This window comes from Mastigoproctus giganteus, chromosome 5 (assembly GCF_048544385.1).
Source record: "Mastigoproctus giganteus isolate SK-2022 chromosome 5, ASM4854438v1, whole genome shotgun sequence".
Lineage (NCBI taxonomy): Eukaryota > Metazoa > Arthropoda > Arachnida > Uropygi > Thelyphonidae > Mastigoproctus > Mastigoproctus giganteus.
The window spans coordinates 202,764,980-202,791,299 of NC_143579.1; the positions used below are offsets into that span (position 1 = coordinate 202,764,980).

Consider the following 26,320-nt stretch of genomic DNA (forward strand, 5'->3'; position numbering starts at 1 on the left):
CCATTTAGACTGCATTATGATATGAATAACATTAAGCTGCAAAATGGTATAATACTGTGTTGGATTCTACATATGAAATTAATGATTTGTATTTAATATACGACTTGAAGTAAACTGTTTCTATACTTCATCACATACAAATTAAGTACAGGTGACCTCCACTTAAGGCTGATAATTCGTTCCGGAAAAACAGAGCGCTAAGTGAATCCGCGCTAAGCGAGCGCCGCATTCCCATAAGGTAACATGTATTTGTGAGTTGCGGTCGGTGCCATAGGATATTTCCTAATCAATAATAAACGGTAGTGAAAAGATGCACAAATAATCGGTCAAAATATTTAATATTCAAATATTTGAACATATAAAATATGTCTGCATTACATACATATATAATTATGTGGTAACTACTTACATATCAAAATTAAACTTAAAATTAAAATTAAAATCATGAATTTAATTGATCTAAATTGATTTAATTTAATTGATAAATTTAATCATTAAAAATGTGTCGATTTTGGGTTGCACTTTGGCCCTCTTCCAAATAAACTAAAAGGGGTATTAATTTTAAATCCTCCGCAGCATTACCACCCAACAATAAAGTCAACCGATCCTTTGCCACTTTGAAACCTGGCATGTTTTTTTCTTCTTTCAATATGAAACTTCTTTTAGGCATTCGTTTCCACAAAAGTCCTGCTTCATCTATGTTAAAAACTTGTTGAAAAGTATAACACATAATACCCCTCTTCAATAATTTTAACAAGTTTTTTTTTGAAAGTTTCGGCTCCTTCATCTGCACTTGCGGCTTATCCCTGGATTTTAAATCTATTCAACCAGCCCTTACCAGTTTTAAATGGATCCACATTTTTTTTTTTTTTTTTTTTTTTAGGCGAGTTTTCTTCAGATCATCATACTGGCTAATCTTTCTCTCTCTCTCTCTCTCTTTTATAATATTTAACTTAACTGAATTCTGCATTGGATATTATCTTCAATAAAATTAGTTAAAGTCTTTCCATTTCAATCCAAATAATCTGCTAGCCCTAGTTGCTTGCAGTGGAACAGCTATCTTTCCCGCTGCTAAAATTAATTCTTTTATTTTTTTATAATTGTTCTTACAGTTAAACTTTTGCAAGTCCTAAATTATGGCACACATCCGCTTGTCGTTGACGGGTATCGATTCGCTTCAAAACATCTAATTTAATTTTCAAGTTCAGTCTTTTTCTTACATTTATAGTCTTCGTACTGCGCTCAGACGTTGCTTTTTCATTCTTATCGGCCATTATTAATTCTTCGAAAATGCAACTGCATTGGTTGCATTAATTAATACAATGTTCGAATAAACTGTCCGTTATGCACGATGTCTAATACTGTACTGAGTGATGATTAGTCTTTGGATAAATGCATATAACACAAATATTACAAGCAATATACTTCATCATTTATTAAAATGTTGATCTCGGAACTACGTAAAAAGTCACTGTAATGCAATTAAATTAGCGTGCGAGAAAATTTCAATGAGCGTGGGAAAATTTCTCAAGTCGGCCTAGGAAACGTTTTAATGCTGTTTTGCAATTCATTTTCAAGCTATCGACTCCATCAAATGAAACAATTTCGTTAAATATACCAAAACTGCAATCTGTAAAAGAGCGTTATAGTGATCTGTGACAGCGTTATAGTCAGATACGGATTATAATATAAGAACAGCGTTATAGCGAATCAGCATAAAGCGAACCGTGTTATAACGGGGGGCCTGCTGTACAGTGGAACCCGGATAAGAAATTTTCCAAGGAAGTAGAGGTTTAAAACTCCTTAGAAGGAAAAAGACCTAAGGGTATGAAATATTAACTACACAAATAAAAATGAAAATATAAGCATACATAAGTTAAAGATGATTTTTAAGTACTATTTCAGAATTTATAAATATTTTACTCTGCCTATGAATGGAAACATTTTTAAACCGAAGATTTCTAATTGTTTAACATTCTGTTCATTGTACTCATTACCATCAACTGGATACTATGATGTGGTCACAAAGGAATTAGATGCAAAAAATAATTTTGATATCATATACTTGGATTTTAGGAAAGCTTTTGATACCATGGCACATGGAAGACTACTGTACAAATTGGAGCAGTATGCATTAAGGGCAAGTTGCTACAATGGATAAAAGGATGGTTGAATGGGAGAAGACAGAGAGTGGTAATCAATGGACACTGCTCTTCATGGACTAATGTTATTAGGGGAGTCCACCAGGGTTTGGTGTTGGTCCCATTGTTGTTTTCCATATCTATTAATAATATTGATGATGGAATATCAGGCTTAATGTCTAAGTTTGCAGATGATATGAAGGTTGGCAGGATTATTAATGACAATAATGATAGTACGTTACTGCAATAGGATCTGGAAAAGTTGAGCAGATGGGCAGAGAGGTGGCAACTGAAGTTTAACATTGACAAATGTAAAGTACTGTACATGGGTAGCAGTAACCCCAGAATAACATATCAACTGGGTGGTACTATACTCGGGTAGTGGAGAACGAAAAGGACCTGGGGGTAATTGTGCAGTCAGATATGAAGTTTTCTGAGCAGTGCAAAAAGGCTGCAAGAGTAGCTCATGGTGTCTTGTCAATGATATACAAGAATTTTGCTAGCAGGGATAAGGGGGTGATTGTTCCCTTATATAAGGCAATGATCAGGCCACACCTTGAGTACTTTATAGAAGTCTTGAAGCCTCATATTAGGAAAGATGTAGAGCTGCTGGAGCGAGTACAGCAACAAGATTGGTGAGTGGAACAAAGGGTTGGTGTTACCAAGAAAGGCTTAAGTTCTGCAAATTGCAGCTTCTGGAGACTAGGCACCTGCAAGGTGATCTAACTGAGGTGTATAAGGCCTTGAATGGATTGAGAAAGCTCAATGTTAATGGGATTGCTCAGATTACTCTCCTGAGGGGGCATAAATTCAAATTGAGGAAAGACAATTGTAGATTAGATGTGCAGAAATTCGCCTTTAGTCAGGGGGTGGTTGATAGTTGGAACAAACTTCTGTCTGCTGTAGTGGAGGTCAGCAACTTAAATAAGTTCAAGGCAGAACTAGACAAATAAATATGGAGTGAATGGATGGGTGAAATGGGAATGGGTAGTGTTTTTTTTTTTTTTTTTTTTTTTTGGCTGATGCTGTAAAGCTTGCTTTCTTGCATCATATGCCTAATGCTAATAATACGAGATGTAACAAAAACGACTATTTCACCTATTTCGGTGATTTACTACGAAATGATGCTATTCACTTAACTTATTAGATTACCAAAATGTTTATATTGCTTAAAATTTTTTAATATAAAAATAAAGAATTTCTATATTTAAAACACGTATTAAGTGGTAAAACATCATTATAATAATACACTGTGTATTCTTTATCATGTACTTTTTATGCAAGGAAGCTTTTTACCCGGGAAACTTCTTAAGCAGGAAAATAATACATTACAATATATAGAACTTATAATGAGAATTGAATTAAACCAAACCTAGTACAGGGGAAACTATCCGGGTTATACTGTATTTATTGGCTGAGGTTGATTGGGTTTTATTGGCGCATTAGCAACTAAGGTTATAATGCGCCAAAACCTGGTCATAAAAAAGTAAAACTTTCAGTGGCCTAATGAATTAGGTCACTAAGTCAAGGTATAAAAACAAGTATAAACTGTAAAAGTCAAATACCAATAAACAAGTAACAATTTTTTAAATATCAGTAAAAAGGTTTACTGATTTCAAAAAGCTAAAAATAGCAGACGCATGGTCATTGTCAGATAAAATCTGACTGAGTGTATAAGGCTCAGTCAGATGGTTAAAAGTGGTAAGACATATATTGCTAAAAACTGGAAAGTCAATTAAAATGTGTCTGATTGATAAAATTGTGCCACAGGGCTCACACATAGGAGGATCATTAGCCCTCAGCAAATAAGAATGTGTCAAATGACTATGTCCTATGCGGGTCCGGGCACTTATTGGCTGAGATATGTCACATCAGTGCCTTAATAAGCCCTATAGATTTGAATCTGTCAGAATTATTAGCAAATTATGTTCGTGGAGAATATGTAAGTGAACAGTAAAAGAGAACGATTTCTTCTTGGAAACACAAAATAATTTCAATAGATACAGCGAATATGAAAATAAATATCGAGTTTCCTCTAAATCTATATGTTCGAGATTACAAGGCCTGCATGACAGTGGGTCTTCACGGACAAGCAAATTCATGGAGTGTGTTAGTGTTACTAAGAGCTGAAACAAGTGCAAGTACACTAATGCTAGGAGTATAACAAACAAATTTCAAGTATTGGTTGGGTCATCAAATTTATACTTTGTAGGGTTAGTATCAATATTAGCCATATTGTGCAAGGAAACCAGAGACTTTCCTGCACTGGGAAAAAAAAAAGTAGGTAAGAAAATACAAATTACGCACTTCTCTCTTCATAGATAACTATCCAGATGACCATTAAAAATTATGATTAGCATTGGCACTCGTAATGGCATATGACGAAAGAAAGCAAACTTATACAGCATAAAGCAAAAAAAAAAACCTTCCCATTTTGCCTATTCATTCACTCCAAAAGTTTGTCCAGTTCTCCCAAGAATTTATTTAAGCTATCAACTTCCATGACAGATGGAAGTTTGTTCCAGCAATCAACCATTCGCTGGCTAAAGGAAAATTTCCACACATCTATTCTGCAACTGCCTTTCCTCAATTTGAATTTATGCTCCCTCAAGTGTATAATCTGACAAGAGGAAGAATTCCATCAGCATTGAGCTTGCTCAAATAATTCAAAACCTTATACACCTCAATCAGATCACCTTGCAGGTGCCTAGTCTCCAGATGATGCAATTTTCAGAACTTATGCCTTTCTTGGTAAGGGCACTCCATCCTGTGTTCCCCTCATTAATTTCATTGCCCTTCCCTGTACTCATTCCAGCAGCTCAACATTCTTCCTAAAATGAGGACTCCAGACCTGTATGCAGTACTCAAGATTTGGTCTGAACATTGCCTTATACAAAGGAATAATAATCAATTCTTATCCCTGATAGCAAAGTTCCTATTTATCATTGACAACACCCCCATTAAGTTGCTCTACAACCTGTGGGCACTGCTCTGAAAACTTCACATCTGACTGCACAATTATCCCCGGTCTTTTTCATTCTCCACTACCCTGAGTATAGTACTGCACAGTTCGTACGTTACTCTGGGGTTAGTGCTACCCATATCAGTACTTTGCATTTGTCAATATTAAACTTCAGTTGACACTTCTCAGCCCATCTGCTCAACTTTTTTAGATCCTGTTTTGCAGCAGCTGACTGTCATCTACAACCCTGCCAACTGTTGAATCATCTGCAAACTTGGACATTAAGCCTGATATACCATCATCAATATCATTGATAAATATAGACACCAACAATGGGCTCAACACAGAACTGTGGGGAAACTGAACTACACTTGGTCGTCGACTTACGACCGGCCGCACTTACGACCACAAAAAAAAAATAATAATAATAATAAATAAATTAATCGATGACGGGAGGCCTGAAGACAGCACCAGGCACATACACCCAGTCGCTTTCAAGTATCTGTTGCGTGTGGTGTATTAATTAAAATTCTACTGAAATACGCATAAAATGTTTAGTAAAAGGAAAATGACTTCATCTACATATACGCCAGCTAAAAAGTCAAGGAAAACTATTGATTTAGAGTGTAAAATGAAAATTATCCAGCAGTATGAAGGCGGAAAGAAAGTGAATACGATAGCATGTGACTTGAAGTTATCACATTCCACGGTATTGACGATACTTAAGGACAAAGAAAGAATTCGGGAAGCTGTGAAAGGTTCTGCACTTATTAAGTCTACAATTTTAACCAAACAAAGACAGGAACCCATCCATGAAATGGAGAAATTGTTGTTTATGTGGATGGAAGATTTAATACAAAAAAATACACCCATGAGCCTTCACACAGTGCAAGCAAAGGCTAGAAGTTTGTTTCAGTTTAAAATCACGCGCCGGAGACGATTACACAGAAGATTTTCAGGCTAGTACTGGGTGGTTTAAGCGTTTTTAAAAAAAGATTTTCTTTGCATAATGTCTCTATAAATAAACATTTCCTACCTCAACCCAAGAACATGGCCCTGACGATGCACAACCCAGCACAAGCAAAGATTGAAAATTGATTTTGTAAATTTCATTTGTATTAATTTTTACATTAATTTTAGATTGTATTTTTGTGTTTACAGTATATTATGTACAATATAATTATAGATTGTAGTTTTGTTTTTTTATAAATAGTATGAATAATAAACCAATTAAAATGTAGAGAACGTTTGAATTTAACCTCATAGAGAGAGAGCGATAGCCTAGGCGTAGAAACGAAGGTATATTCAGTATCGCTAAGTAAAAGATAAAAACATTACTGTATTTAAAATGAAAAATAAAAGATTATAAAAATAAATCATAAAGATGATAAAAAGATTAGAAAGGTTAAAAAATACTGTTAATAAATATATGGCCGACATACGACCAGATTGACTTACGACCTGTCAGTCAGAACGGAAGTCGGTCGTAAGTCGACGACCAACTGTAATAGCATCAGTCTGCAAACGAGCAGTGTCCGTTGATTGCCACTCTGTCTTCCATCCCTTTATCCATAGCAGAAACTTGCCCTTAAAGTCATACTGCTCCAATCTGTACAACAGTCTTTTATGTGGAACAGTATCAAAAGCTTTCTGGAAATCCAATTATATGATATCAAAATTATTTTTTTTCATCCAGTTCCTTTGTGGCCATATCATAGTATCCAATCAAACTGGTGAGACAAGATTAACAAACCCATGCTGTGTCTGAAATATTACTGCAGTCTTCTCTAGATGATCCTGCATTGCTTCTTTAACTAGTGACTACATTATTTTCCCCAGAACAAAAGTTAAACAGGTCTGTAATTACTCATGTCATGCTTTGATACTCCTTTGTAAATTGGGGATACATTTCAACCTCCATTCTGTGAGGACTTAATATAACTGGATAGATCCCATCCACATCAGGTGCCTTTATGTTTAATTTCAACAATTTCTCCTCAGCTTTGCTCTCAGTAATTACAAAATCATTTAGCTCCCTTTCAGAGTTCGATAAACTTCTGGCATTCCCCTCCCTGAATAACTCCTCGTGTGAATGTAAATGCAAAATACTCATTCAGTTTGTCAGCCATCTGAGCAGGATCATCAACAGTCAAACCATCGATATCAAGTGGACCAATCTGATTTATCCCATTCCTTCTAGGGTTTACATAAGTAAAGAAGTCAGTACTGTTTTTCTTTGGATCCTTCGTCAAAAATTTTTGTAATCTGCCTTTGCTTGCCTAATATCCTTTGTGACTTGACTACAGACTAGTTTATATCTAGCACAGGCTTCTGTATCACCTGATAATTTATATACATCCCACGCATTTTTCTTCTTTGCCACGAGTCTCATTAGTTCATCTCACAACCATTTAGGCCTAAGCCTTGAACAATATTTCTTAGTTGGTATGAAAAGCCTAATAGCTTCCAAGATTAATTCCTTGAATGCTTCCAGTTTAGAATTTGCTGTTGGTAATATCATCAGTTGGTCCCACTGTATAGAATTTAAAAATTGTCTGAGACCACCACAGTCACTTTTACGAAAGCAAAAACTCCTCCGTTTGCTTAAAGATTAAACTTTTATTTTTATTTATTTGGTTTTTTAGGAGCATTAGCAACTAAGGCCATACTGCTCCGGGATATGCGGTGGTCATTCCCTGACCATTCCGCATCCTCCGTATTTGGTGGTGACAGGCTCGAACCCCGGTCTAATCAAGAAGCATGTGCTACGCGCCGATGCTCCTTCCCACCTGGCTACGGAGGCGCCAAAAAGATGAAACTACCACCATCTTAAAGATTATTTTGCAAATCCCACATCAGTACACTGCGATCACTGCCACCTAGTGGTTCCTTTATCTGATAGCATTAGCATTAGTTGAGGCATATGATGCAAGAAAGCAAGCTTATACAGCATCAGCCACAAAAAAAAAAAAAAAAAAACACTTCCCATTTCACCCATCCATTAACTCCAAACATTTGTCTAGTTCAGCCTTAAATTTATTTAAGCTATCAACTTCCACAACAACAGCTGGAAGTCTGTTCCAGCAATCGACTAACCATTGGCTAAAGGCAAACTTCCACACATCTATTCTACAACTGTCTTTCCTCAATTTCTTAGCTCTCTGTCAATTGCACCTGCATTGCATTCCATTTCACCTTCTAAAGAACTTAGTCCATGCTATGAAGGTACCAAAATTGCAAGTAGATGCTGCAAACCTGGATTGAGACCAATCCAGGTTTGCAGCATCCAGATTTGGATAAACAATCTTGTGTTTATTTTTTGCTGAGAATCGAGTTACATTCAAATTACAAAAGCAACAATCGCCATTGTGATTTTTTTTGTTCCTCCCATATCACAGCATAGACTTATTCCTTTGTTCAATCAGTCATGTAATCCATATGAACAATTGGGGCAACAACACGTGCAGCCCACACCCCATTCCAGTCAAATCAAACTGGAAAAAATCAAAGTATAACTGATAAACTTTCTGAATATCTGTCATGATTACATGGAAAGAGCCCTACAAAAATCAAAATTTGCTGGGATAATTTTTACACTTTAAAGGCATTATGATGAATGTGTTTCAGTAATTCAGAGCATCTTTACCCGAAACAATTTATAACCAATAATTAAATTATGAAATAATCAGGAAATCATGAAATAACAAGGATCAAACAATTAAATAAATATGAATGTATAAACAATAATAAAAAAATAATAATTATTATTATTTTCAGGCTCACAATGTTCATGTAATCAGTCTCACTGCAAAAACTAGACATGCTAGAGGGAAAATGGTTTTTGGTTCATCCAGAAAATTTTATAACTCTTCTGTACCCCCTTTTCCACCTGCACGTACTAAACTCTGGAAGTGCAACCTCTTCAAGTTATGGCCCCACAGTTCGGAAATGTAGAGTGAAAATCATTTAAATCAAGCAGGCTTTATAAAAATTGCTTACATTTCTAATACTGATTTCAGTTGTTCTAATTTGGCTTTATTCTCTTCTATTTCAGGATCAGATTTCTGTTCAATTTCACTGAGAAGAAATCGTGCAATATCAAGAACTTCCTGAAGCTGCTTAGGTTTCTTTAATTTTACATGACCATCTTTGAAGCCACCATGTTTTTCAAATATTTCAAAAAACATTGGATGTTTTACCTCCATTTTCATTTTCTGTTTTGGTGTTATGTCACCATGACGTATTACAGCTGTAACACAATGAAGCTCCATCATTTTACCAAAAGTAGGATAAAGGAACCACTAGGTGGATTCTTAATGTATGAATAATCACTGCTGATAATCAGATCAAGAATATTACTCCTTCTGGCTGCTTGAGAATACAGCACATTTTGCCTTGGGGATTGCCACTGTGTTGCCTGATGATCAAATGCAAGCTCTGGCACTGATGTGGGTGGCTGAGAGCTTGAAGTGCCCCCAATTTAAATCCTTCGAGGGCATCCACCCTGTTCTTCAAGCTCTCATAAAACCCCATAACAAAGCTGAGTTGGTACATAATGTTGGTATTCTTTACACTGAGCACACAAAGAGTCATCTCCCTTGGCAATATCATATCCTGTTCCTGATAGCTCCACAAACATCAAACAAGTACATTTCATAAGGATACGATTCAGAGGGCAACCGCTCCCCTCAGTTCTTCCCTGAGCCACGGTATTCCCACTACTTTGAGCCTTTTGCTTTGCTGCCTTGATCTGAGTTCAAATTAAATATAATTAAAAACACTACACCAAACTAATATCTTAATGCAGTAATAACACTATACACCTGTTATGCTATGAAGTTTACATAACTGAATATATACAAATGAAACCCGTTATAACATGATGTTCAGGGTCCAAAGAATCATATCGCAATATAAGCAGGGTCGCATCAGAAAATTCCAGCCATTTTTCGGCATTCAAAACTTCATGCGTACTATCAATTTTGCTTGTCTCTTTTTTTGCATGATAATTGAAATACTACATTTAAGATAAATCAAGCAAAGGATAATAATGGAAATATGCAATTGCATTTCAATCTTTTATTGATGCACTGTACAATAAAGTAAAAAAAAAAACTATATTTATGTTGCTAAATATATATAAACATGATAAACACATACCTTTTGTAACAAAAACTGCTTTTCAACGTTTTGTATTGACTATTTCGTTTGTGTTTAAATAAAAAAAATAATAAAAAAAAAACTTTTGCGCATTTTAGTCTTTCATTTTAAGTTTTACATATTTTAAAAAACTGCATCAAGGGTTGACTGTTTCATTGCATCTCTGTTTTTTTTAACAATTTCAATAAGGTATTTTAAGTATGAAGTTGAAAGGAATCTACCTTTTCTGTTTCAAGAAATTTGTCCAGTTTGCAAACCAGCGAGTGCCTCCGTGATACAAGTAGTAGTAGAGGCATGTGATACAAGAAAGCAAGCTTATGTAGCCTCGGTCAAAAAAAAAAAAAAAAACCATTTCACAATCCATTCGCACTAAAGGTTTGTCCAGTTCCTCCTTGAATTTATTTAAACTATCAACTTCCATGACAGATGGAAGTTTGTTTCAATAATCAACTACCCGTTGGCTAAAGGCAAATTTCTGCACATATATTCTATCACTGTCTTTCCCTAATTGGAATTTATGCGCCCTCAGGCTCATAATCCAAGCTATGAGGAAGAATCCCATCAGAATTGATGGGATTCTTCCTCTTCCTTGGATTACAAGCCTGTTCAACCCGTTCAAAGCCATACGTTGGCACTAATGATATTACGAGTAGGAGACCAGTGGAATTACTTAACAAGTACAGGTCACTGTTGAAAAAAATCCTTGAATTAGGGTTGAATTTGAAAGTGAATGCAATTCTGCCCAGACACGATAGGAAGGAGAATATGATGAGAGCCTTGTCGATCAATTTTACCATTGGAAAGAATGTGCAAGGCTCAAGGGGTAGAATTTTTTTCAGCCTGGTCTGTACTTGTTAACAGGAGAGACTGCTTCTACAGGAATAGGATACACTTAAATAGAAAGGGTGCATGATTATTTGCTGAGGCAATGTTAGGTGGGTCGGAAAACTGCTAGCTTGGGGGAGAATACAAGGGCTAATAGATTAACAGTAGCCACTGGCAGAGGTGAGAGTGATTCTTGCACTGCTTTGATTGGAATGAGCAGCAGCCTGGAAAACAATATGCAGGGTATTTCAGAGACTGCTGGAAGTAATTTGCAGTACAAGTAAACACATGGGTTGTGTTAGGGTAGCTAAGAATAGGAACAGGTGTATGTATACTTGCGTATACACCAATACTAGGAGTTTGGTAAATAAATTTTATGAATTTGAAGTATTGATCAAAACATCAAAGGCAAATATTGTTGGAATATCAGAGACGTGGTGTCACACAGATATAAGGAATGCAGAACTGGAATTTGGGGAGTACAATGTGTAAAGAAAGGATAGACAGAATAGGAAGGGAGGAGGGGTTATGCTATTAGTTAAGTAACATAAAATCCAAGGAAGTGAAGCCAGTCGACATCGCTGGACAGTGCAGTGCCGACTCACTTTGGTGTGACATAAGCATTGGGAGATCAAAATTGAGAGTAGGAGTGTATTATAGGCCTAATGACTCTAATGAGTGTAATAAGAAACTGTACAGGGATATAGAGTGGGCCAGTAAATCAGAGAGTCTTATAATGGGGAATTTTAATTTCACAGATATTGAATGGAATTTGTTGGTTGGTCAATCACACACTAGCAAGGCTTTTGTGGATTTATTGGATGATTGTTTTCTGCAGCAGCAGCATGCTCGAGAGGCAACCAGAGAAAGTTTGTTTGTTTGTTTTGTTTTGTTTTGGTTTTATTGGCGCATTAGCTACTAAGGCTATAATGCGCCAAGACCCAGAGAAAGTAATACTCTTCATCTGGTTATCAGCAGTGATCATTCGTGTATTAAGAATTTGCATATAAAGGAACCACTATGCGGCACTGATCACAGTGCGCTGAAGTCGAGTCAGTTTGTTGTGACATAAGCATAGGGAAATCAAAATTGAGAGGAGTGTGCTATAGGCCTAATGACTTTGATGAGTATAATAAGATATTGTACAGGGAAATGGAGTGGGCCAGTAAATCAGAGAGTCTTATAATGGGGGATTTTAATTTCCCAGATATTGACTGGAATTTGTGGGTTGGTCACTCACACACTAGCCAGGCTTTTGTGGATTTATTGGATGATTGTTTTCTACATCAGCATGTTCGTGAGGCAACAATGAGGGAGCAATACTCTTGATCTGATTATCAGTAGTGATTCTTCATGCATAAGAATCTGCAGATAAATGAACCACTAGGTGGCAGTGATCACAGTGTGTTGAAGTGGGATTTACTCAAGGAGGTAACTACCATCAGAGGTAAAGGGAAGGGTTTTTGTTTTCGTAAAGGCGACTATGATGGTCTGAGACAGTATTTAAATTCTATACAGTGGGACCAACTGATGATGTTACCAATAGCAAACTCAAAATGGGAAGCATTCAAGGAACTAATCTTGGAAGCTACCAGGCTTTACATACCAACTAAGAAATATTGTTCAAGGTTTAGGCCTAAATGGCTGTCAGATGAACTAATGAGACATGTGGCAGAGAAGAAATATGCATGGAATACATACAAATTAATGGGCGACATGGAAGCCTATGATAGATATAAGTTGGTCTGTAACCAAGTCACAAAGGAGATTAGGCAGGCAAAGGCAGACTACGAAAAATCTTTGGCAAAGGATGCAAAGAAAAACAGAAAAGAGTTCTTTACCTATTTAAACTCAAGAAGGAAAGGGATGAATCAGATAGGTCCACTGGATATTGATGGTTCAACAGTTGAGGATCCTGCTCAGGTGGCTAAAAATCTAAACGAGTATTTTGCATCTACATTCACGCATGAGGAGTTATTCAGGAAGGAGAATGACGTAGGTAAAGTAGACATTGGCAGTGAGCTAGATGATTTTGTAATAACTGAGAGGAAAGTGGAGGAGAGATTGTTGAGGATAAACATAAAAAAGGCACCTGGGGTGGATGGCATCTATCCAGTTATATTAAAGGAGGCAGCAAACGAAGTAAGCAAACCCCTAGCCTTAATTATGAGAGCTTCTTTGGACTCAGGGGAGGTACCCATAGACTGGAGATGTGCAAATGTAACCCCAATTCACATAGGAGGATCAAAGGCTGACACAAGTAATTATACACCTGTTAGTGTAACTTCTGTTCCAGGAAAATTAATGGAGGCACTGGTTAAAGAAGCACTGCAGGATCATCTAGACAAGAATTCAGTTATAGCTCAGACGCAGCATGGTTTTGTTAAGGGCAGGTCTTGTCTGACCAATTTGATTGGATACTATGATGTAGTCACAAAAGAACTGGATGCAGGGAATAACTTAGATATTATATATTTGGATCTTAGAAAGGCTTTTGATACTGTTGCACATGGAAGACTGCTGCACAAATTGGAGCAGTGTGGCATTGGAGGCAAATTGCTGCTATGGATAAGGGGATGGTTGAGTGGCAGAAGACAGAGAGTGGTAATCAATGGACACTGCTCAACGTGGACTAATGTTATTAGTGGAGTTCCTCAGGGTTCAGTGTTGGGTCCGTTTTTGTTTTCGGTGTTTATGAATGATATTGATGATGGTATATCAAGTTTAATGTCCAAGTTTGCAGATGATACAAAGGTTGGCAGGGTTGTTAAGGACACTACTGACGCTATGCTGCTGCAACAGGATCTGGAAAGGTTGAACAGATGGGCTGAGAGGTGGCAAATGAAGTTGAACATTGACAAATGTAAAGTACTACATATGGGAAACAGTAACCCCAGAGCAACGTATCAACTCTGACAGTGGTGGAGAATGAAAAGGACCTGGGGGTAATTGTGCAGGCAGATATGAAGTTCTCTGAGCACTGCAGACGAGCTGCAAGAGTAGCTCATGGCGTCTTGTCAATGATATACAGGAATTTTTCAAGCAGGGATAAGGAGGTGATTATTCCCTTGTATAAGGCAATGGTTAGGCCACATCTTGAGTACTGTATACAGGTCTGCAAGCCTCATTTCAAGAAGGATGTAGAGCTGCTGGAACGGGTACAGAGAAGGGCAACAAGAGTAGTGAATGGAACAAAGGGTTGCTCTTACGAAGAAAGGCTTAAGTTTGGCGAGGTGATCTGATAGAGGTGTATAAGGCTTTGAATGGTTTGAGCATGCTCAATGCCAATGGGATTCTTCCTCTTTCTCAGAATAATCACCTCAGAGGGCATAAATTCAAATTGAGGAAGGACGGATGTCGGATAGATGTGCGGAAATTTGCCTTTGGCCAGTGGGTGGTTGGTTGGTGGAACCGACTTCCACCATTTGTTGTTGAAGTTGATAGCCTAAACAAATTTAAGGCTCAACTGGACAGGTATTTCGAACGAACGGAGGGGTGAAATGGGAGTGGTGTGGTTTTTTTTTTGGTTTTTTTTTTGGCTGATGCTGAATAAGCTTGCTTTCTTGCATCATATGCCTCTACTAATGCTAATGCTAAAGTGGGATTTACTCAAGGAGGTAACTACCATCAGGGGCAAAGGGAAGGGTTTTTGCTTTCGTAAAAGGTGACTATGGTGGTCTGAGACAGTATTTAAATTCTATACGGTGGGACCAACTGATGATGTTACCAACAGAAAATTCAAAATGGGAAGCATTCAAAGAACTTATCTTGGAAGCTACTAGGGTTTACATACCAACTAAGAAATACTGTTCACGGTTTAGGCCTTAATGGATGTCAGATGAACTAATGAGACGTATGGCAGAGAAGAAAAATGGATGGGATATATATAAATTAATGGGTAACATGAAGCCTATGATAGATATAAGCTGCTCTGTAACCAAGTCACAAAATTGTCACAATATCTTCACAATACCAAGTCACAATATCTTCAAAATTGTTGAAGATAAACATAAAAAAGGCACCTGGGGTGGATGGGATCTATCCAGTTAGAATATATTAAAGGGGGCAGCAAAGAAAGTAAGCAAACCCTTAGCCATAATTATGAGAGCTTCTTTGGACTCAAAGGAGGTACATACGGACTGGAGATGTGCAATTTTGACCCCAATTCACAAAGGAGGATCAAAGGGCAACACATTTATTAATTATAATTAATTAATGATCAAAGTAATTATAGACCTGTTATTGGTCCACTTGATGATCCTGCTCAGGTAGCTAACAAACTAAATGAATATTTTGCATTGACATTCACACATGAGGAGTTACTCAGCGAGGGGAATGGCTGAGGTGTATTCAACTCTGGCAGTAAGCTAGAGAATCTTAAAATCTCTGAGAGTAAAGTGGAGGAGAAATTGTTGAAGATAAACACAAGAAAGGCACCTGGGGTGGATGGGATCTATCCAGTTATATTAAAGGAGGCAGCAAAGGAAGTAAGCAAACCCTTAGCCATAATTATGAGAGCTTCCTTAGACTCAGGGGAGGTACCCATAGACTGGAGATGTGCAAATGTGACCCCAATTCACAAAGGAGGATCAAAGGCTGACACCAGTAATTATAGACCTGTGAGTTTAACTTCTGTTCCTGGAAAATTAATGGAGGCACTGGTTAAAGAAGCACTGCAGGATCATCTAGACAAGACTTCAGTTATCGCTCGGACACAGCATGGTTTTGTTAAGGGAAAGCCTTGCCTGACCAATTTGATTGGATACTGTGATGTGGTTACAAAGGAACTGGATGCAGGGAATAACTTTGATATCATATATTTGGATCTTAGAAAGGCTTTTGATACTGTTGCACATGGAAGACTGCTGAACAAATTGGAGCAGTGTGGCACTGGAAGCAAATTGCTGCTATGGATAAAGGGATGGTTGAGTGGGAGAAGACAGATTGTTTGTTTGTTATTTGGTTTTTAGGAGCATTAGCAACTAAGGCCTATTTTGCTCTGGGATATGCAGTAGTCATTCCCTGACCTTTCTGCATACTCTGTATTTGGTGGTGACAGGCTAAAACCCCGGTGTAATCAAGAAGTGTGTGCTACGGCACTGTGCTCCTTCCCACCTGGCTACAGAGGTGCCTGAGAAGACAGAGAGTGGTAATCAATGGACACTGCTCATCGTGGACTAATGTTATTAGTGGAGTCCCTGAGGGTTCAGTGTTGGGTCCATTGTTTTTTTCTGTATTTATAAATGATATTGATGGCGGTATATCAAGCTTAATGTCCATGTTTGCAGATGATAAGAACGTTGGCAGAGTTGTTAATGACACTATGCTGCTGCAAAAGGATCTAGAAAAGTTGAGCAGATGGGCTGAGAGGTGGCAAATGAAGTTTAACATCGACAAATGTAAAATACTACAAATGGGAAGCAGTAACCCCAGAGCAACGTATCAACTCTGTGGTACTACGCTGACAGTGGTAGAGAATGAAAAGGACCTTGGGGTAAATGTGCAGGCAGATATGAAGTTCTCTGAGCAGTGCAGACGGTCTGCAAGAGTAGTTCATGGTGTCTTGTAAATGATATACAGGAATTTTTCTAGCAAGGATAAGGAGGTGATTATCCTCTTGTATAAGGCAATGGTCAGGCCACACCTTGAGTAGTGTATACAGGTCTGGAGGCCTCATTTTAAGAAGGATGTAGAGCTGTTAGAACGAGTACAGAGAAGGGCAACAAGATTAGTGAATGGAACAAAGAATTGCTCTTACAAAGAAAGGCTTAAGTTTTGCAAATTACAGTGTCTGGATACCAGGCACTTGCAAGTTTTTTTTTTTAGGAGCATTAGCAACTAAGGCGATATTGCTCCAGGGATATGCGGTGGTCATTACCTGACCTTTCCGCATCCTCTGTATTTGGTGGGCACAGGCTCGAACCCCCGGTCGAATCAAGAAGCGTGTGCTACGCACAGCTGCTCCTGCTCACCTGGCTACAGAGGCACCCACCTGCAAGGTGATCTGATTGAGGTGTATAAAGCCTTGAATGGTTTGAGCATGCTCAATGCTGATGAGATTCTTCCTCTTACTCAGAATAATCACCTGAGAGGGCATAAATTCAAATTGAGGAAAGACAGTTGTAGGATAGATGTGCGGAAGTTTTCCTTTAGACAGCGGGTAGTTGGTTGGTGGAACAGACTTCCAACCTTTGTTGTGGAAGTTGACAGCCTAAATAGGTTGAGCTGGACAGATATTTGGAACGAACGGAGGGGTGAAATGGGAGCGGTTTTGTTTTTTGGTTTTTTTTGGCTGTTGCTGCATAAACTTGCTTTCTTGCATTATATGCCTCTACTAATGCTAATGCTAATATACACCTCAATCAGATTACCTTGCAGGTACCTAGTCTCCAGATGCTACAATCTACAGAAAACGTAAGCCTTTCTTAGTAAGAGGATTCCTTCGTTCCCCCCTCACCAATCTTGTTGCCATTCTCTGTTGTCCAAGGAACTCTACATCCTTCCTAAAATGAGGCCTCCCGACTTGTACGCAATACTCAAGGCATGACCTGACCATTGCCTTATATGTATAAAGAGATAATCACCTTTTCTCTACTAGTAAAATTCCTGTTTATCATTAACAATATCCCATGACCTGCTCTGGCAGCCTGTCTGCATTGCTTAGAAAACTTCATATCTGATGCTTTGTGCCATAAAAACCTAAATCAAATCAAATCGAAATCATATGTGACTGCAAAATTACCGCCAGATCTTTTTCATTCTCCACTACCCAAAATGTAGAACCACACAGTTGGTACATTTCTCTGTTACTTCTACTCATATGCAGTACTTTGCATTTGTCAATGTTAAACTTCAGTTGCCAGTTCTCTGCCCACCTTTTCTAGATCCTGTTGAGTAGCACACTGCCATTACTGTCATTAATAACCCTGCCAACCTTTGTATCATCTGCAAACTTGGTATACCTGATATACCTTCATCAATACCATCGATAAATATTCGAAACAACAGTGGGCCCAACACCGAACCCCGGGGGACTCCACTAATAACATTAGTCCACGAAAAGCAGTGTCCATTGATTACCACTGTCTATCTTCTCCCACTCAACCACCCTTTTATCCATTGTAGCAACCTGCCCTTAATACAATACTGCTCCAATTTGTACAGTAGTCTTCCAAGCACAACAGTATCAAACGCTTTTCTGAAATTCAAATACAGTCAATCCTCGTATAACACGTGTTTAAACTACCGAATTCAATCATACACTATTTACTAATAGGGTAATGTTTCGTATATATAAATGAACTGAATTCGCTTATGCATGATCCGCCTTTGTGTTTACAAGAAATGGCAGCGGAATGCAGGAATCACCCCAACTGAAAGCAACATAATAGGAATGAAGAGATTCTGAAAATGTATTTGTTTTTTGTATGACTGAAGATTCCAGTGAGGGGGGAAACATATTTCACCATAACGTAAAAACCCACAGAATTCTAGCAATCGGTATTATTGCAAATACAATTAGATTGAGTTTACTACATGTTTATAACAGATTCCACTAGCGGGAATGCAACTGGAAATTGCTTTTATTGTTTTATGGTAGTGACCTCCAGATATGTGCTTTAGTAAAATGTGAGCTAGCATGAGGTGATAATAGTGTGTTTCTGCCTTTACTGCTTTGTTTATTCAGTTGCTACATGCGTGCTCCTCATTTTTGTCCCTTTTATACTGGGACAAAAATACTGTAATTGTGCTTTATTCCTAAAAATGTGTAGAATACAGTATATACTTGGAAAAAAGTGTGAAAAGGAAGCATCCAGATGAAGTTACTACAGATTCAGAGAGAAAAAGAAAAACGATATGATTAGACAGAGGCGGACTGTCTCAAAAATTCTTACCGGGGAAAACTTGTAGCCATCTCGCCGAAATCGCTTTGGCCCACAGGGGTTTCACCAGTAAGGCTTATGGCCAGTCCGATTCTGTCAATAGAGGAAAAACACATAATTATGGAACACTTTGAGCAAAATGTAAAAACATATGATACTGCACATGCTACAGGCCTAAATGGGGCAACACCAAGAACAATTAGAAAAAATGTAAAGAAAATAAAAGCAACTTTCATAGCAGGGACAACTCAAAGTGTAACCCATTAGATCAAGACACAAAGAACTGGAAGAGATGGAATGTCTGTCATCTGTTTGAATAGAAGATCCAGCAAAGAACAAGTTTGCTTACGACAGAAGCAAAAGCATTAGCAATATTTTATTACAATTATTTACTGTGTTTGGTAATGTTTTGGTAACAAATGTGTGTTCAATCTTGGGTGCATGGCACCTAACCCTATTTTTCCCATAAGGCCTGTTATTTATATTGCACGATTTTGCATTCCACGAGGGTTTTCAGGAACACAACTATTGTGTTATACGAGGACTGGCTGTATACGATATCAAAATTATTTTTTGCATCCAGTTGCTTTGTAACCACATCATAGTATTCAATCAAATTTGTCAGACAAGACTTTCCCCTAACAAACCAATGCTATCTGAATTACAGTGAATGGACAGAAATCATGGGATACCTACCTAGTAACAGGTAGGCCCACCTTTTTCCCAGATAAAGGCAGTCACGTGGCAAGGCACTGAGTTCAGTAGTTCACGAAAGCGTTCCATTCATGCTTGCTGCACCACTGTCCTTAATTCTGTTGTATTCCTGGGTGGAGGATCCAATGCTCGTATCCCAAAGATGCTCCACAGGGTTCATATCCGGTGAACGGGGAGGCCATTCCATGGTGGTAAAATCTGCGGAATGATCTTCGAACCATGTTCTAATCACCACAGATCTGTGGGGCGGTGCATTTCCTGCTGGAAGAGTCCATTACCCTGTGGGTGCATGATGACTATGAAGGGATGCAGATGGTCTGCAAGGATGGACATGTAACCTGTACCATTCAGAGGTGCATCTAGATGTGAGACAGACTTCAACGGCCACGTTCATCCACCACCGTTCTCCACCCACAGGGCTGTCCATGATGAGATGTTTTTCTGGAAATGGCATATTCCTGATACACTCTTGATACTGTCAAACAGGAATAACACAATTTGTATACCACCTCCGCGATAGAGTGATAGCGTCGGTTAACTCACAACATTACCATCTACATGAATTCAGTGATCTAGTGTACCTATATACCTGCCAAGCGGTGGGTTCATCCACTAGCGTTACAGATTTTGCATCTGCAACAAATGGAACACAAGCCCAGTTGAAATCTTCAATTCAACTCTCCAAAAACGGCCTTGAACTTCTGCTGCACGTTGTCTAAATGTTCTTTAATGAAATCCATCACCTCTTTATTACCAGCAGCAAGCAGCCATACAGTTGGAAACATATCAAACAACCCATTTGCAATGCACTGTATACACAAATCCAGCTTATTCTGAAAGCCTTGAATCTTATCCATACTTGTAAAAAGATTTTCGTTCTTGCCTTGCATTTTTTGATTCAGCTCATTCAGGTGAACAAAAATACTGAAAAGTTATGCCAACTCAGTCACCCATTCATCATCTGCAAATAACTCTGCATACTCATGCCCCTCAACTGTTAAAAATGTCTGTACCTCCTCCTTAAGTTCAAAAAGGTGCATTAACACTTTACCAAGTGACAACCACCATACTTCTGTCTGTAGCAGGAGTTTAGTGTGTTCAGATCCCATTTCCTGACACAAAATAGAAAAAAAGCTGCAAATTGAGGGTCCACAATTGAAGGACCCTCAATTTGCAGCTTTTACTACTTCGTCCAGCACAACTTTCAGAGCAGATGGCAAAGATGAACAAATATCAAAGATGGCAACAATCAACAAATATCAAAACAAGCCAATAAAATAATAAAAGACAGGGGATGTTTTGCTAATCCTTACACTTTTAAGAAATATGTATGTATCTAACTTGAACAAGCGGCATCTTATTTCAGTCAGTGCAGTGACAAAACGAGAAATATTGGAAAGGCAAACACACAAATAACTTTAGAAAGCAAGTGTTGGATACTCACACAAAAAATAATTTACTGTCCCACACATACAACATTGTGTTTCAGTAAAAATGGTGTATTGTGAAATATAACAATGAGTAGCGTTACAAACATATAAAAACTATAATTGGGAGTAAATAATGTACAGTTAATTTCTTACAATAGGTAAAAGTTCTCAGTTGTCAATTTCTAATCATAATACGTATAGTATTATTTATAGGTATACAGCTTCAGCAAAGTTTGCGGCACACCAGTGTACTGTGGAACACTACCCTAAGCTGTAACAAACACTGTCGCATGGGGCCTGATGAGTCTGCCTATTTCTTAAAAAGTTTTTGGTTTTTTTTTTTAAATGATTCTTTACTGTATATTAATACTTAACCTTTCCTAATGAACTGCTATATTTATTAGATATAATTATTTATTTTTTAAATGAATTTTAAGTTAAAAATGTATCTTTTACACTTGTTATTTTCAAAGTATCAAACATTAATGTTTTCGGAAATAAATAAATAAAATAAAGTATAAACATGAAACCGTGTGTCATTTACAAGTTCATATTCATATAACCATTAAATATGAAAATTCAAACAAACACAAGTACATGAATGAATTGCTGTGTTTTGCCAATTTTTTTAATTAACCTCTGCATAATCAACACATATCACTTTGGAAACTACTAAGTAAAACTCTCATAGCTGTAGACTTTTGACTTGAAAATCTGGAGAATGAATAACTGCAAATAGGATATAAACAGATTAAATTAAATAAATTACAAATCAAATTTCACTGACAGCATACACATTTCATATTAAAACATAGCCATAGAATTGTTTAGCATTATATATTACAAAGGGTACTAGGAAAGTTTTGCAATATGACGCAACAATGAATCACAGGAAGCTGCTTGTTGCTGCATGTTGAGACATGTTCATACGTGCATAGTAGCCGCCGCGCCAAGTCGATGGGCTCAGTTATTCATTAGTAGTGAGAGTGTAAAGTGCTTGCGATGGCATCGTGGTCACGAAATGAGATAAGGACAGTTTTGCGGTATAATTTCGTGCGCGGTTTAACCATAGACCAGTGCTTAGAAGAAATGACTCTTGCACTAGATGATGATTGTCCACATCGTACAACGATATTCAAGTGGTATAGAGAATTCCAAAGGGGAAATTTCACTCTGGAGGATTCTGAGAGGCCGGGAAGGCCACGAACGTCAGTTACGGAGGAAAACGTTACTGCTGTGAGGAAAATGCTTGACGAAAACAGGCGAGTGACCTACCAACAGATAGAGGATACTTTGGGCCTAAATGCACCAGCAATTCGTTCGATTCTGCAAGATCATTTGCACGTGAAGAAACTTTGTTCTCTCTGGGTGCCGCATCAACTGACTGAAGAGCAGATGACACGACGTGTGACTTGGTGCCGGGAGATGTTAAAAAAGTTTGATAAGGGACAATCTCGGTATGTGAACAACATCGTGACAGGTGACGAGACTTGGCTGTACTATTACGATCTGCCGACCAAGGCTCAAAACAAAGTTTGGGTCTTGGATGATGACGACACACCCGTAATTGTCAGAAAATCCCGATCTGTAAAGAAGAAAATGATAGCTGTATTTTTCAAATCGAGTGGAATTGTGGAACGTGTCGTTTTGGACACGCAGAAGACAGTCACAGCTAAGTGGTATACTGAACAATGCCTGCCTAAAGTCATTGGATCTATGAAGAACCTGCGGCCAAAGTGAAGAATGGACACCTGGTACCTCCATCACGATAATGCTCCAACTTACCGCGCCAAAGCCTGCACAGAATATTTGACCACGACAGGACTGAAACTTCTCGAGCACCCTCCCTACAGTCCAGACCTTGCTCCCTGCGACTTTGCACTGTTCCCACATGTTAAAATGAAGCTAAAAGGGAGGCGGTTTTCCAGTGATGAGGACCTTCTACGGGCTTGGGACAACGAGTGTGCTTTACTCCCTAGTGAAACTTGGCAGAACTGGTTTAAAGATTGGTTTCGGAGGTTGGAGAGGTTTATTGAATGTAGAGGAAATTACTTTGAAAAAATTAAATAAACAAAGCTGTATTGCAAAACTTTCCTAGTACCCTTTGTATGTATTGAGCATTACAGCTCTGATTCATACTATCTAATATTATGTTTGCAAACATTAGCTTATCTAGGATTTTTCTGTCTGTGAATTTCTGTTTGGATTATCTAACAGACACTCCAAACAGAAATTCACAGAGAGAAAAATCCACTGATTATGAGTGTTTCAAGAAATTTCGATACTGTAGCAGATTTTGCACTCCTTCAGAAATGTTGAGTAAAAGTTTTGTTTATAACAGTGGTGCTGCTATTCATTTTGTTTATAACAATGGTGCTACTTTGCTGTTTGGTTGGTTTTTAGGAGCATTAGCAACTAAGGCCATATTGCTCCGGGATATGTGGTAGTCATTCCTTGACCTTTCCGCATCCTCCGTATTTGGTGGTGACGGGCTCGAACCCCGGTCTAATCAAGAAACGTGTGCTACGCACTGCTGCTCCTTCCCACCTGGCTATGGAGGCGCCGCTACTTTGCTAGACTATGACATTGCTATGATGAATTATTAAAATGTCAACGCAACCTATGATAATTTTTATATTTTTTTTCCTTGTGCACTTATCCAACGAAAGTCTACTCTAGATCAATTCTTCCTTTATAATAGCATTGTGTATGCTTTCACACAAGAACCGACAGAACTGATGCTTTAAAATATCTACTGCATCATCTATTTCTTTATCTTTAACATATTCACTGTCTTTATGCATATAAGTATCAAAAGGCACCAGAAGTGATGTGCCGCCACGAACGAGTTCAAAAGGCAACCGAGTCTGTGTCATAATGCATACGAGGTGTCATTCTTAAGCAGTCAATAAAGAGTGCTGAAAAGTAAAGGAACATGAAATTAACAACTACTCAAATATTGGCACACTGATTGAACTCTTTACAGCAATGCTTGGTTTTTGTTTATAGACTTGGCACACAGTTTTATTTGTTCTTTGCTTATGTTGATGTTAGTTTATGCATATGAATAAGTTTTTTTATTAAATTTTAATATTTGTTCTGACTTACAGCTGAGAACAAAGGTGTTCACTTTCAGCTATGAATTCCAAACTTTATTCAATATTTTTGGAATGCCAAGGATGTCGGAATGTTGATGTTTTTCAACATTCTGAAAATAATGGCACACTGGACACACTCTCTCAAATATAGGTAGCAGTAAACATGTTAAAAACACCAAGAAGTGCTAGAAACTTGTCCACAAAAAATTTCAAATTACAAAGTGATGCACTGCCAATCAATGAAATTTGTGCTACCTTGGCATTTATAAGAACATAATTTTTCAATGCGAACTTGAGCACCCACATAGTCATATTCAGCAATAAAGTACTACTCACTGAAAAGATCTCATCTGTTTTAGATTCTCTATGAACTTTGAAGAAGAAATGCCTATGACTAAATCAGAACCATCCTCTTTTATCTTGCTATGGTAATCAGCTTCCAAAATGGAAGTGGAAGATTTAAAACCTGTTAAAATAAATTTGCAAAAACATCTTGTAGGTAAAGGAAAGTGTATTATTAGCATTTGCTCAATCTCTTTTAATAACATTGTTGCTCACACATTTTAGCCCTACCATAACAGGCATATTATGAACATTAGGTACCAGACAGTTTTTTAAAGGAATCTCACATGCTTTCAGATTGTTCATATACTCATAGTTGTGCCCTGTAGAGAATCACCTTCCAGTGCTTGCACTGAGAGCAAGCTGTTTTTGATTTGATGATTTGTTTTCTTTTTTTTTAAGAAAGACTGATACAGTGGGATACAGCTTGGAATTACTTTGCTTACTGTCATCCGTAGCAATCAAAAATTGCCTATTTTTCAGAGATATCACTACCTCTTCTTTCCCTATCTGAAATGTTTATCATTCTATACATAACATTAAATAAATAGCCTATATTTCTGGGATAAAGATTTGATATAAGTTAAACATTATATTTTAATAATACACAGTAACATGATAACAAATGTATGTTTGTAGCTTCAAAGTCTCCACCTGTTCATCATCATTGCCAACACAGGTGGTCACCAGAACCCAAGGCACATTTCTTGTTGTATTGTTGCAATTACATTTTCAATTTTCTGTAATTTCACAAACAATGCCTGTGTTTTTTTTTTTTTTTTTTGTTTTTTTCTTCCACAACTATTTTTTATTGATTTTTTTTTTTTGCTATTTCACTATTAGGTAACAATAATTCCCAACTTTTACAAATTTAAAAGTATGGCCTATATACTGGAGTCAAATCAACATAATAAATAATACACCAATATATATTTCACTTTGAATATCATGCAATATAGTAGTAATGGCATAAATTTTACCTACATACAGTACTATATAATATCATCGAAATTAGACAATATCTTTAAATTTTACTAGTTCAAAAATTTCAATGTTGTAATCAAACTTATACTTGTATGTAATTTTAATCCTTTTAATTTTGTAATCAAGTTTAATTAAGCCCAATACTGTTTCTTACCACAATTCCATATTGTTTGTACAGAAGTTTATTATGTACAAGTTCAGGCCCTCTAATGTCAATTAGCCTTTTTGTCATTTTTTGTGGTTTCACACCAGTTTCAAGATAAGGTAACTTGTCCATAACTGGTAGCTTTCTTTCTTCAGGTACCTGTATATCTGCAGTATACAGGAACTAGTAAAATTTAAAGACAATATCTTTAAATTTTACTAGTTCAAAAATTTCAATGTTGTAATCAAACTTATACTTGTATGTAATTTTAATCCTTTTAATTTTGTAATCAAGTTTAATTAAGCCCAATACTGTTTCTTACCACAATTCCATATTGTTTGTACAGAAGTTTATTATGTACAAGTTCAGGCCCTCTAATGTCAATTAGCCTTTTTGTCATTTTTTGTGGTTTCACACCAGTTTCAAGATAAGGTAACTTGTCCATAACTGGTAGCTTTCTTTCTTCAGGTACCTGTATATCTGCAGTTAAAAATGACTTCCATAAATATTAAAGCTTTGAATTAACTTTGAATATCAGCAAATCTAAAACATTTAATTAAAAAAGAAATATATAACAATAAGATTACACATGCAAAAATAAGTCACAAGAAATAAATAAGTCATCCATAATTATAA

General features: G+C 37.3%; 1 protein-coding gene across 1 annotated transcript in view; it reads right to left on the reverse strand.

Moving 5' to 3' along the window:
• mRpL16 (mitochondrial ribosomal protein L16) overlaps positions 1-26,320 on the reverse strand; it is a 95,857-nt gene that overhangs the window by 43,133 nt on the left and 26,404 nt on the right. The window contains exon 3 of the mRNA XM_090374333.1: positions 26,007-26,164. Coding sequence (XP_090230459.1) covers positions 26,007-26,164 — 158 coding nt within the window. The remainder of the gene's footprint in view (positions 1-26,006; positions 26,165-26,320) is intronic.